Source organism: Lethenteron reissneri, chromosome 5 (assembly GCF_015708825.2).
Source record: "Lethenteron reissneri isolate LAM-NWPU_2019-01 chromosome 5, ASM1570882v1, whole genome shotgun sequence".
Classification (NCBI taxonomy): domain Eukaryota; kingdom Metazoa; phylum Chordata; class Hyperoartia; order Petromyzontiformes; family Petromyzontidae; genus Lethenteron; species Lethenteron reissneri.
The window spans coordinates 2,559,084-2,573,067 of record NC_083783.1 but is presented as its reverse complement, the minus strand read 5'-3'; the positions used below and the strand labels follow the sequence as shown (position 1 = coordinate 2,573,067).

General features: G+C 43.7%; 1 protein-coding gene across 1 annotated transcript in view; it reads right to left on the bottom strand.

The window, feature by feature from the left end:
- LOC133351242 (cubilin-like) overlaps positions 1 to 13,984 on the bottom strand; it is a 43,996-nt gene that overhangs the window by 24,883 nt on the left and 5,129 nt on the right. Inside the window, exons 2-12 of the mRNA XM_061566329.1 lie at positions 13,308 to 13,393; positions 12,557 to 12,619; positions 9,747 to 9,993; positions 8,732 to 8,910; positions 8,227 to 8,377; positions 6,971 to 7,203; positions 5,876 to 6,008; positions 4,721 to 4,872; positions 3,583 to 3,720; positions 1,957 to 2,216; positions 1,084 to 1,171 (exon numbers count right to left, since the gene is read on the bottom strand). Coding sequence (XP_061422313.1) covers positions 1,084 to 1,171; positions 1,957 to 2,216; positions 3,583 to 3,720; positions 4,721 to 4,872; positions 5,876 to 6,008; positions 6,971 to 7,203; positions 8,227 to 8,377; positions 8,732 to 8,910; positions 9,747 to 9,993; positions 12,557 to 12,619; positions 13,308 to 13,353 — 1,690 coding nt within the window. The 5' untranslated portion in view covers positions 13,354 to 13,393. The remainder of the gene's footprint in view (positions 1 to 1,083; positions 1,172 to 1,956; positions 2,217 to 3,582; positions 3,721 to 4,720; positions 4,873 to 5,875; positions 6,009 to 6,970; positions 7,204 to 8,226; positions 8,378 to 8,731; positions 8,911 to 9,746; positions 9,994 to 12,556; positions 12,620 to 13,307; positions 13,394 to 13,984) is intronic.

The window sequence follows — 13,984 nt, the reverse complement described above, 5'->3', positions numbered from 1 at the left end:
AATTATTGACGCATGTTTGACCTGCATGATAGAATGTCACGTGCTTGTTAGAATAAAATTGTAATCCAGAAGCATATCGAGTGTTCCTTCCAAGTCCATGCAAAACTGTCTTATTCTTGACAACTGTATCCTGTGATGAGATATGAAAATGGAGACCTAAAATATTATAACACACACTAGGATAATCGGTAAATGAATCTATGATAATCGTGTTATCCTGATTGATAACCCTGGATAAACGAAACTAAGCAAATTATCGTAACTGCACACATTAACATAATCGCAAGCCTCCGCATAAATTACTACGATTATCATAATTTATGCATATAATCACACGCATTATCATAATTTATGCGTATTAATACACACACTATCATAATTAATGCGATTTGCGCATTTTTCGGAAAATTATTAATTTTTATTATTTTCATCAAATTTCATAATTCCAAGACATACAACAAATGTGATAAGAGGGTTTTCCCCTTTTTTTATGGAAACAAAACAAGTGTTAAAATGTTAAAACACCAAACTGAAACCTTTTACAAGGAATCAAGTCTGCATTAACCACAACGCTTGTGATCAGAATATAAACAAAAACATACTCTGAATATATATGCATTGTCCTTGAAACTGATTAGTCCGTAATAGAGTGGGCCCATGTGAAGGCTGCCATCTTCAACTTGGTTAAACACTAAGACTGCCAATTTAGTTTTATTGATTACCACAATCATGTTGATGTATTTGCTATCCTTTCTGTATGTCTCGCAGCCCCAAAAAGGGCATCTCGCATCTCCAGGGGTTGCGTGCATCCCATGTTAAGAACGACTGATGCATGCATCTGAGCGTGTACAGTATATCTGAATGAGCACGTTGTGTTCAAATGAATTATGGAGGTGTGTGTATGGATGGCTGTCTGTGTCAGCGTGTCTACGGGGATCGTACGTTGGATGGATAATTGGTAAACCGGCAATTATTTTCAGAATCGTTTACCGGTTTCGGCAAGTTAGCCAATATGAATACAAAGAAAGATGCAAGAAAATGTGACAATCCCGTATTGAGCTGAATGCAAATTGTTGAACAAACCTTGAGGGCATTCTCCATCAGACAGGGTTACATTGTCTATGCCTACGAGAGAGATTGCTTGCATGTGTGTGTCGGCCACGAACTCAAGCTGCAATGAGAATGCACAAACACACGTTGCCGTGAGTGTACACAGCAAACCCTCTCTATTCGCGAGGGTTACCTCCTCAAACGCATTTGCGAATGCGGAATTCACCAACACAGAAAGCTTGTTCCAGTGGGAAAAATTGGGTTATGTTACTGGTACGAGTGAAGATATGGGGGGCGGGAGGGGAATGGTAAATGTTTAATAACGACTGCAACAAACAATATATTATTAAGAACGTGTTTAAAAAAATTAACTTTGATGATGATGACTATGAAGGTGGTGGTGGTGATGGTGAGAAATTCAGGAGGATGACCTATCGGAGATGCAGGTGTTTGATAACAATGCCGCACAGCTGTTATAATTTTAGCACTCTGGGGAACGCTAGCCGCAACACTTTCCCCGATTGCATTTTTTTTCGTTTATACCAAAATGTATAAACGAGTCGGCTGTCAGTACGTGTAAAGTAAAAATGCACAATAGCGAGTTCAGAGCGGAATTACTGCGAGAGACTTGAGGACTTAGCGGGGAGCCGAGGTGGAATGCCTTATCATCGCGGGCAGTTTCAAATGTAAAATTCTGCGTGCACCTCCATGGTTTCATTCACTCGCGGACACTGGAGTCCGGCGGGTGTCGCGAGTAGGGAATTAGTACGCATTTAGTCACTCGGAGAAATGTGCAAAACTCTTGAATTCCAGAAGTCGCGCATACAGGGGAGGGTTTTCTGCGTTCTTAGTAATGGAAGCGTGCCCCCTCGTAGCCTCAGACTCGCGCGGCTCTCTAACCCTCACCTGGTAGTTGGTGTAGTTGATGTTGACAAGTGCCCTGCCCCAGCGTGCATTCATGCCCCAGAGGGGGGAGGCCTCCCACAGGAGAGAGCGCTGCGCGGAGTCTGTGTCCGTCGCGTACAAGGCCAGCGAGGAGTTGCTATTTGCAACAACGCTGAACCAGAAGCTCAGGCACCTGGGGCCGTTCTGATGTGTCACGAGAGGGCCCAGCAGAGTAGACATGGAGTTGTACATATATTGGTTGATGCCCAGGAAAGCACGACCTGGAAAAAGAGTGCAATTTTTTTTATATTTTTTTTACATTGTATAATACAGCACAATAGGCATGATTTGAAATATCCACAATTATATATATATACACACACAGAGATATACCTTGATAACAGGGATTCGATTTGAAAACTACTATGAGCGTACTTTTTAAACAGGTTATCTAACATCACAGAGGGCAGGTTTATGCATGGTTCTAGCCGTGACACTGTGGGAAGCGAGACGGACAGAGGCTGTGTGCAGAATTTGTTGCCAGCAGCAGGGCCTCACCCGCCGCTCTTTGTGAGCGCGAGTCGGGCCTCCGCCACTTTACGAAAAAGATCGTTGCCCGGATGACAACAAAAAAATACTCGGAAGCGAAGTGAGAAATCTCAACACATTCCACTATAATACCGTGGCCTCGTTGGAGAAATGCTTACATAACAGGCAACGTTTTGGGCAATGCCAGGAATTGTTTCCCACGTGCTTCTTAAAAGCCACTTAAGTATCATGTGCCTTGAAGAAGGGCCATTGCCCTCGTAAAATATGATTTTTCCAGCATCTACAGAAAAGTGTTGTATAACAACGATTTGACCTCCCTGCTGCCTATGGCATGGTTTGGCGCCATTGCCTGCTGCTGGAGTTGGTCAAAATCATCAGATGCTCAGCAACAGTCCTCTCAAGAGTATACACCTCGCTGATAAACACAGCCGCAAGAGAATGATCAACAATGGCCTCCCTCGAGCCTTGGCATTAGTATAGTCATTTAACACAAGTGATCTGCCATGTATGTCATCTCACAAGTTAATATATGATGACCGCACCCTTGCTGGCCCAGGGCACGAACCTCAAGGACATTGCCATTACTCTTTAATGGCTGATCTAATAGTTATTGGAGTCATGGTTCCATCGCTGGAGAGACACTCCAACCAAATCCTTCCAAAACCACCACAGGTGCGTTCCACCTGAACAATCTTGCAGATACCACCATCGTTGTTTCCTTCTCTGTGGCAGCCCAGTGCCATACACAAGAGTAGAATAGTAATGTGCAGGAGTTATAGTATGTATTACCGTGCAAAAGCTTGAGTTGTATCAAGTGTACAGATTTAAAAATATATATTTTTTCGTTTCCGGTTGCATGCATTTTTTCTGTAAATATTGTAGATTACAGTATTATACGTACTTTAGCATTATAAATATGAATGTTGGGATGTGTTCTGGTCAACCAGTGTTTGAAGGAGGATAATAATGGTCAAGTGATACACACTTAAGTACTCTCACACAGAATAGGATTTACAGCAATTACATTGAAGCATTCCTACAGCGTTATAGCATGTTGTATATGAACCGTGTGTGGTGTACATTCATTGAGATACCCACTGTGTGGAATTAGACTCAGTATTGGCAATACGTAGACATTGTTGTATTGAATTGCCGTCCACTGAACGGCATTTTCGTATTTGTTTTGCCATCCACAGAATCCTTGCTCAAAGTCACAGCCGAGTGATGTTGACGGTTCTAAGAAGAAGAAGATAAATATTGTATTAAGACGGTGGGCTAGGTACGGTGCAAAAGAATGTCAACATACATACAACAGGAACATTCGTATCATTTGGTCAGTGTTGCGCAAAATGTAGTTCTTTAATTGTAAATTCAGACCATCTTCGTTTTCATTGTTGGAATTTCTGGTACCTGTACGAACAATTCACCATGAGGCCACACTGACAGTGCTAATTAGACCAGGCGCTGTGCCATTTAACAAAGCGGCTGATCCCGCACTATCAACAACAACGTACGACTCCTTTAGCCATGGCGTCATGTGAGCTGGAGGGAACATGCTGAACTCCTCCCCCCCTTCTCTTACTATTTTCATTTTACCAGGTAAGGCCCACTGAGCTAGATAGCTCTTTTTCAAAAGCAACCTGACCACAAATGATAGCTCAACCAAGTGGCTCACTTCATCGAAATGTTTCGCAGCCAAATACTGTAAACGCATGATGTCGATTCTAAATGAGGGAAAACCGAAGGACACGAAGGAAATCTACTCGAACATGGGGAGAGAGACATGCAAATTCCAAAAAAACAGCAGGCGTCAGAGTCGGGATTGAACCTACGACCTCCTGCATACCAGGCGCAGGAGATAACATCTCACCACCACGGCGCCCCAAATTCTAAATTCTTAGTAAAATTTTTTACAACAATATTAAAAACCGAGTAGCGTTTTTTTTAAGTTCACCAGTTTGGAAAACACCCATTAACATAAGAAAATAAAGGGGGCTGGACAAGTTAAACAAATTAGTTGAATTAAGCATTGTGCATCACACAAATATGTATTAAATTAATGTGTAGCCATTCGTCATCCAGTGATGCCTGCTCAGGGCTCTCACCCTGAGCCACCCCACCACCTCTCATAGGTTTTGTTTTTTGCTCCGGCATCAGTGTGTATTTGCCATTGCACTACTCGTATAGTTCGCAAAGCAAATCAATCAGTACATGAACAAAACAACAAAAAGCAAACCTGAAGCCTTGTAAGTCACGTTAAATGGTCCATATGTGATTAATACGACTTTATTTCCAGAGGAGAGGACATTTATGTTTTCACAGTAATAATTACTGACAATGGCCAAAGTCGGCCCTTTGATGGACTGGCCTTCATGGATTTCAGCATTCCTGAAATGCAAAATGAAGATCAGTTTGTTCGCATTACCATACTTTTTATATACGGTATAACTTTATAAAGCCTTACTCGAGTAAGTCAGAATTCGGGGTAAGGCGAAATGCTTCCTGACCTGAACACTGTCTGTGCATTAATTAGGCTGCATTTTGTAGATGATATACTTAGATGCACTAGAAATTAAAGTGATGCACATACAATAATTATGGATTGTATGGAATTCAGTTAAGTTATTCCTTTGGTGCTTTGTCTGTGCTCTCTATTGTATTTCACTTGTATCTCATTGCCCCAAAATAAATGCCTTCAATCACTTCATGAGGACGTCGATGTTATTCATCTTCAAAATGTTTGTAAGATACTCGCACTTTACCCAGCAAAGTCCCTCTGCGTTGAGTTAGAGCAGTGGTTCTTAACCTTTAATGCAGCCTTGCACCCCCCCTTTGGGTTTCCATCATACTTTTTTTTATGTTAATAAATACATAGGGTTTAATGAACCAAAGTAGTTGTACTTACATGCCTGTGCTTAATTTGTATTTAGATGATTTACCTTCTAAAAAAATCTGCCCCAGAAAGAGCATCTCGCACCCCCAGGGGGTGCATGCACCCCAGGTTCAGAACCACTGAGTTAGAGGATCTATCTGGCGTGTTGCTTGGCCCTGGAGGGGACCGTTGTGGTGGCTCAAGTTGTTGTTCTGGAGACTGGGAAATCATTGATACCAATCGCCAGGTTGATGCAATTAGTCGTGATCGCTCATGTAATAGAGTGAGCCCGTGTAAAGGCTGCCATCTTCCACGTGGTTCAACATTAAGACTTTGTTTTATTGATAACCACAATCAAAATGTTGATGAATTTGCTATCCTTGCTGTATGTTGCTATCTTGATGCACTCACCAGTGGTACTGGTTACTGTCTACGAGTATATTAACAAATCAGCTACTGAAGTGGTACTGGGTACTGTCTACGAGTATATTAACAAATCAGCTACTGAAGTGCATTTACCCGCAGAAGGTTCCATTCAAGAACACAGCTTTGTCCGGACTTGTTTCAATAAGCCAGTAGCAATTGTAGCTACTGAAGGAATCATTCCCAGAAATGAAACCTTCAGTTCCATTAAATACACCTCCACAAGTCCCTAGAGAAAACAAAAACAAAGTGGTAAACCTTACCAATTATACAATTATTGGAACTTACAAAACTGTTATTTTAAAAGTGCAGTTTAAATTCACAACACAGTACTTTGATAACCACGTTCATAAAGTATTTTAAAATCTTGATGATACTATATTTTCATTTTTCTAATTTTACCAGGCAAGGCCCACTGAGCGATCCAGCTCTTTTTCAGAAGCGACCTAGCCACAATAACTCAACGAAGTGGGCATAGCATCACGTGGACATTTATAGCAGGCAAACACTGCTAAATGTATGTTTATAAATGTGGAGGGAAAAACCAGAGAACCCGGAGAAAAATCCACACGACCACAGGGAGAGAGACCTGTAAACTCCAAATATACAGGGTTCAGGGTCAAGGTCGAACCCATGAACTCCTGCATACCAGGCGAGGCAGATAACATCTCGCCACCGCGGTGACCTTCGTGCTAGTTCATGCTACCTCATACTATTAAAACGTGAGAATCAATTGGAATCGATCAAAATCCACCCAAGCAGAGGGCTGTTTTATGTTAGGGGCTGATCCGTGCCACTGGCAGACCCGGATTAACAAAAGCAGGTGGTGTGGGGTAGGTAGCTGGCGATTAGAGGGGTAGTTCCAATGGAGGGGATAGGCAGGGAGAAAGTATTGGGTGCCATTCCTGCAGTGCATCGGAGTGCGGCACTGCAGGTCAAATATTTAGACCGGGCAGAATATATTATTGTCACGTGACAAACCACACTTTTCTGCAGTAAGGAGGTGTTCCCAACTAGTGTTGGACAAGCGAGGGATAGTCGGTTGAGTTTGGCCCCTGTTGAGATTGCCACCTTCTGAATGTTGAGTCAAAAAATGCTCTGCCCACAGTGCCACCTCGCCATATTCCTCACTTTCAATAATGTTGCCTCAGTATCACCTACGATAACCGACTGCAAAGAAACGTGAATTACCTTGGAACCAGTTTTGTGAAACAATGAAAGCAAACGCTCCAGAAGAATTCCTTTCACCGGATCTCAACACCACCATCATGCTGCCATGGGACTGCGGGCTCTGGCTGGGAGGGCTGTTGCTGCACAGTGAGTCCAGGATCACGGAGTGTACATTTTCTCCATTGTACATGGTCAAGGAATCTCCCACGCATCTGCTGTGACTCTGCCCTTGTGATGAATTGTCAGCATCCATCCTGCACAAAAAGACAAATACAAAGACCCCCCGTGTAGCCTTAACAGACTGTTGGGGCAAGTTCTGTTAGCGAGTAGGGCCTATGAAGGTTGGCACGGCACACAAGGGGGTGGGTGGCCAGCACCATTAAGTCAAGGTATAGCCCAGATAATCTCCCTTTTTGGGTTGATAATTACAAGTACAACTTTTTGAGCAGTCAACAGCATGAGTGGTATGGAGAGACTGACATCAGTAACAGGTATGTTGAATATTATTTTCTGAATTGTTTATCGTGTAATATACCTTTTACTGGAAGATGTACAAGCTACATTTTCAACAAGTGGTCCTCAGCTGAGACTGGCTCATAGTTGAGTTTGAACACTGCAATGACTTGGACATCCTTCTATAGACCACCTCGATGTATTTGTAAAGTTCTTCATGCAGTCACACTTTTGACTTGAAGGCAATACGTTTATTACACAGTCCAAACGGCCTAACTACACAACGTACACACGTTAACTAGACCCCAACAGGCTCACTACATAACCGGGTCAGTCAGCAACGTCCTGACTGACCCATGATGCAGAGCGAAGACCGAAGACCAGAGAGAAGTAGCGCCGAGGGTTTATTCCAGAGAACAGCCAAGAACGCTCTCGGGACTGCCCCTTTATGCTCCTGAGCATGGCCTCGCTCCGCCCTCGGCCATGCACCCTTCGAGATCTTTCCCGAAGGATCCCGACCGAGCATCACGTGTCCCTCAAGCCCCCTTTGCTACCCTGTCCGGGTCACGTGCCCTCTCGGGTTCACCCAGACTACCCCGTCCTCACTTGCCCTCTCTCAGGTCGTCACCACGACTATGCCCCCTAGGGCCTGCTCGCATGCTGTACTCACTCTGGCCCCCGAGAGAGGTCCCAGATGCACAGTAGCACTCTTGTGACAGTGGCTGGCGCTAACACCATAGTGACACCATTAACGTCACTACATATGTAAGTTGAACTTCTATCGCACCGTATGTATGGCACACTGACTCATCGGCATTACCCACCTGAAATCCATGAATGACAGTGAGATGCCACGGCTTGGTGCCTTGAAGATCCAGACGCACTCCAGGTTGCTGGGGTAGTTGTTGGGGAAGTTTGGAGACAATATTAACAGGTTGCTGTCTATATCCAAAACGCCTCCACAGTGGCTTTCAGCTGAAACACAACACAAGCATTGCATGTGATTAAATTAAGGTTTAAGGTTCCTTTAATCGTTGGGTGTGATGGCATAAGTCATTTCCATTTTTTCAAATGCCATTGCAGAACATATGCTTCTTTGGAAACCAACGTATTCGTTTTTTACACTCACACACTTGAAGTCTACCCTGCTCATCATATTCAGTCTGCTGCAGTTTGAAAGACTCCTGATTTGGAGTGTGTTAGCCAAATAGATGAGGTGAAGAAGAAAGCCAACGTAGGACCACCAGGACAGACAGCTACATTTGCTCATGCGCATGTTGTTTCCCTACCACTGTAATTATACACCCAATGTGACAGTGGCATAGGTACCTGGTGTAGCATAGAAATATCCATGTAGGTACAGCCAACCGTTGTTTGTCTTTGTGACGACAACCCGCACCGATTCAGTGGAGGACACGTAGTTGTAAAAATACACATTTCCTGGTAGGTCTGTGACATGATTCAGTGGGCCGTCATAAATCCGAATGCTGTTGTTGTCGTTGTTAAACCTGCAACACAACAAAAATTATTTTCACTACATTGTTACTCTGTGATAGAGGTTTCGCCAGCAGTCCCCGACTTACGAACACCCGCACTTACGAACGAGCTTCCTTAAGATATTCATTTTGTTATAACCATCCAACGTGCAGACGCGAGCTCCTACTTGCGAACCGAACCGCGGAACTATTTTGTTCAGCGGAGCGATCCTTCACGATATGTAATGAGTCCCAGCATCCTGCTGGAAGACAGCATTGATGCATGTCTGTGCGTGTGTGTGAAAGTGTGTGTGTGTGGGAGCGGTAGTGTAGCGGTTAACGCGCGCTGCGCTATGAACCTGGCAACCCGGGTTCGATTTCCGCTCACGGCCAACACCGGGTGCAACCGAAAGAAAACAAAAACATGAACAAAACTAGAAATGGAATGAACGTGAACAATGACGATTTACGTGACCAGGCAGATGGCAGAGCTGCGCCATCTCTCCCTCTGCGCCACACTGCTCCTATTCGTTACTTGTCGAGTCTAATTCCTAATTCGGCACCTTATGTGTGCGGTGTGTGATGATCGCACCCAGGATGGTCCGGGAACAAATGCTTCAATAACAATGAAAAACGCGAACAACAGTAGCGCACGGCTCACTCCCAACTTACACCATAGTTCTGCCTTCACCGACTAAAGAAATGCTGGCAAGAAAACGCCTGCACTTCCTTTAGCACGTTGACAAATGTAAGTTGTCTTACACTTGCGACCAGTATTTGCCCGAACTGTCTACCCATACTAATGAGGAGATATTTACGATGGATGTGTGGAATGCGTGTTATCAACCACAACAACAAAAAAGACTTACATTTGAAAGTTGATGGTCACCACCATTCCTTGCGGCACCGAGATTTCCCAGGTGCACGTTTCCCCCATGTAGTAGGAGTACATGAACTGGCCGGTCGACGCGTTCAGAGCTTGGCCGCAGCTGCTCGGAGACTCCGTAATGTTGAACCAAGGCTCCGTCGTGTTGAACGGAGGCCACATGCCGCTCGTGGTGTAATTCAATCCGGGGTAGGTCGTGGTAGCGAACGTCAGGTTGTGGCCAGGCATACCTAATTAAGACGGCGGTGGGGCAAGGGGGTTTGTGGAGAGTTAACTCGCCCGCAGGTTATGCAATTAAACGCTCGCGTTGTGCATTGTGAGACAATGTACATTCGCGCGCCATGTTAGACAGCACCGTCGAGGTGCGACCTTCTGGAAGACTTTGTCACTTGTGGAGTTGTGGTTGCACTTGCTGTTCATTAATAAAGACTTCATTGTTGCTAACGGACTATCCTCACCGATACATTCCGTTATTGCAAAGTTGGTAAAGTAACCAGAAAGAAAATACATGGTATTGACAAACTTTAAGCCAGATAGAGGCATGTGTCCCCTATGTGCAGCCTTGTGAAGCTGATGCAAGTGTATTCGAGATGACACAGGTATCCCTCAATTTACGAACGTTCGCTTTAAAAAATTTCGCTTTCAGGCGATTTAAATATTACGGACGCTTTTCGATTAACGAAATCGAATTTTCCACGTTGTTTCGAAATATCACTCCGGCCAAGGGCGCCGTGAGATTATCTAACAAGAAGCCACCCGGGAGACTGCGGCATCACCCACCCGTGACAGAGTCACGTGGTCCACATCGCAGCAGGAGCTTTTGGTGAGTTCCCTCAAAAGGTTAATATTTTTTTCAAATTAATTATTATTCAATCGTTTTCGTATTTACGTTCTTTATTTTTTACATCTTTGCATTGCGAATTGATGTATTTGTAGGTTAGGAGTAGAGTTAAATTGACTGTCCAAAACACGTCCCCTAATGTTTAGAATTAAATTAGAGGGACTCCTCTACTTACGAACATTCGACTGAGGAACTTTCAGAGATACAAACAAACCTGTTTAGACCGAGTCGTAAGTTCAACCGCCGCGCAATAGATGGCGGTGGTGGCATCTATTACATTTGTTTATTGTCTAAAGTGATATAGGTGTATGTTTTGATATGCGTAAGAAACACATCTATTTTTTTTATTAATGGGAAAAACCTTTTCAATTTACGACATTTATTTTTACGTGTGTTTTCTGAAGAACACATCCCTTTCATAAATCGAGGGATACCTGAACTTACGGTTTCGCTTCATTGCTACTAAACAAAATTATTTAAAAAGTTATATTTGACGAGGTAAGGCCCACTGAGCTGTATAGCTCTTTTTTAGAAGCGAACTGGCCATCACAAATGATATAGGCCAACCAAGTGGCTCATCACGTGCACATATATAGCAGCCAAATACTCTAAACGCATGTCTCTAAATGTGGAGGGAAAACCCGGAGGACCCGGAGAAAAATCCGCACGACCTCGGCGAGAGAGACACGCAAACTCCAAATATACAGCAGGCGTCAGGGTCGGGATCGAACCCACGACCTCCTGGATACCAGGTGAGGTAGCTAACATTTCCCCACTGCGCCGCCCAGCGGCGAGGTCACAAGTTGAGGTGCGCCCTCTCGTACCGTGTTGTGACATCTGGGTGGAGAGGTAATGCAGTCGTAAGCGAACTGCGCCATTGTCTCAGCTACTCGCATGATGGCGGCTTCGTGTCGCAAACGAGGAACATCTAGCTATTGCAACTCATCAAGCTCACGGCAAAAACATTTTCCCCTAACGTGAGTCTTGCCGCTGTGGAATTTAGTTTTAGCAGACCGTGGGGGGCACCTCGAATGTTTATCAGTCGGGATTTAGAAGACTTGGATCAGACGAGTTTCACTGTGCTGTGTAAGAAATGTATCCATAATTGAGGTCCTTTTGGGATAGATCACGTATATATAAATGTGTCGTTAAACCCGCCACCACCCGACACAGCCAATTAGTAAGATGTGTTACGTAAACAAAACATGCCAATTAGTTACTAGTTTAGTACTCCAGTGTGTTGGAGAGTAAACCCACAACATTCATAATTCGAGTAATTACAGCAACCCGCCTCATCAGGCGACAGCCAGAATTGTGGACAAATCATCCTCCTGTTTCGGTCTTAAATAGAGGGGTGAATGTGATGTCATAATTACAATGGATATCTTTATTCTTGGTTGGGTTATTTAAATTTAATAAACATACATAATTTATGTACATTGTTAATTTGTAGTGACATAAAATCGGTCACTTAGCAGCATAGCGCTTGTTGCTGGCAGGGAAGGGATCTGCAGTTATAGCAGCCCTGACTGACAGCAAGTCACGTGATAGACCAGAGAGAGGGATGTAGGGGAAACGTTACAGAAGGGGCACGTGGGGGAAGCCTGGGAACCTGCTGGTAGGTTCTAGAAAGGGGGCGTGGGTGGGGCGAAGCGAGGCCGCGCTGGGAGGATAAAAGAAGGGGGAAGGGGCGAGCAGGAGCTCGGGGCTGTCGTGTGGAGTGGGATCCCGTCGTGCTGCTGGAGTCTTCGTCACCGTCTTCACCATCTCGTCGTCGTCAGTCAGGCAGTCTGCCAGCTCTCCTGACTGGGAGCTGTAGTTACCAAGTGTGAACTGTTAAGGCTGTTAACAAACAGAGTGCCTCTGAGTCAGTCACTACACATGCAACATTACACATGTACAGTCTGCCGTTTTGAAATGTAATTCACATTGTTAATCTTGCTTCAGTTTACCAGATGATCCAGGTCGTGATGGTGGTGTTATGGTTGTGCTGATTGTAGCTGATGTCTTGTATACTAGGGAAAACAAACAAAACAATGAACATAAAATACACATCACTGCCGCGTGTACAAATGCTAACCACAATTATCGTGGGAGGAGAGGGACACTTTTATAAATTTATTTTCAGTAGCTTACAATAAAGATGACAAATTAATTAATTGATTATATGCACCCGCGATCCCGAATGTGAGGGAAAAAGCGACCCCCCCCCCGCTTGATACAGAAGTAAAACTCCGCCTGACAATAATAATTGTATTACTGTATTACGCTTGTTTACCCTATTTCAGGAGGTTCCTACCAAGTTTTTTCACAAGGGGGGAGCAATGTTTGCCACCCATAATTCCAATTGAATAAATTTGTGGATACATTTTTTTCCATGCACCGTTTTAAGTAATATTAATTCATTATTTATCCACGTTCATATTAATGCTTTTCATTTTCATATAACGTTTATTTATTAAAATGGTGTGTTTAAATATTCTAAACGGTCTTTTTCGGGTGAAAAAGGTCAACTTCAGATTGTCTTGGAACAAATTAAGCACCTTTAACATGCATTTCCTAGATTCGATTAAATGATAATTTCAGTTAAACGATGGTTTTCGTGGAACCAATTAATATCGTTAACGGAGGGAACCCCAGGTATTCGGTTGTAAGAGTTGGGGTGATTGCCATCCATGGTGGGGTTATCATCTGTTAGCTTACCTTGACATAGAAGAGCCACCACGAGGAGGCTTCCAAGGAACCCCATCTTGATCGGTGTCTCAAATTGATTTTTTTACTGTGTTTTACTGAAAAAGATGAGCACGTGTTAATAAATTAGGACACGTTTTAATATTAATAAACAAAATAACTTAAAATTAATTTTCTTCTTCTTCTTCAAAATCCAGTCTGTAGGTCGTGAGCCTTCTCTGAATTTGTTAACAGTGGGAGGATATGTTTTATTTGTCACAACGTTAGAGCTAAACAATGGTTTTCATGGAAAATAAATCACACGAAATTCGAGTGTCTCCCTGATAAAGTAAGCAATGAGGTGCTCAGACCTGTTGGGCAGTCCACAGTATCTGTAATTCTACATTACCATGACAGGGATAGCAGAAATAACATTTTCATGAATATCGGTACAATTGTACAACTTTGCATTTTTTGTAGGAGGGACACTGTTTATTTTGTAATATTCCCCCATTGTTATCCCGATAGTATTACCATCGGCGTCACGTCATGACGTGAAGAACCCATCAGTCCTCTGGCAGAGCAGCGCGACCCCTTACATTGGAGAATAGCCCACAGAAGCAGATAATATAGCACTACCTCTTAGATCCCTCTAAGTGACCTCAGGTGAAAATCGTATCAGCTTGCGGTTTCCCACCCGCGTCTGCAAT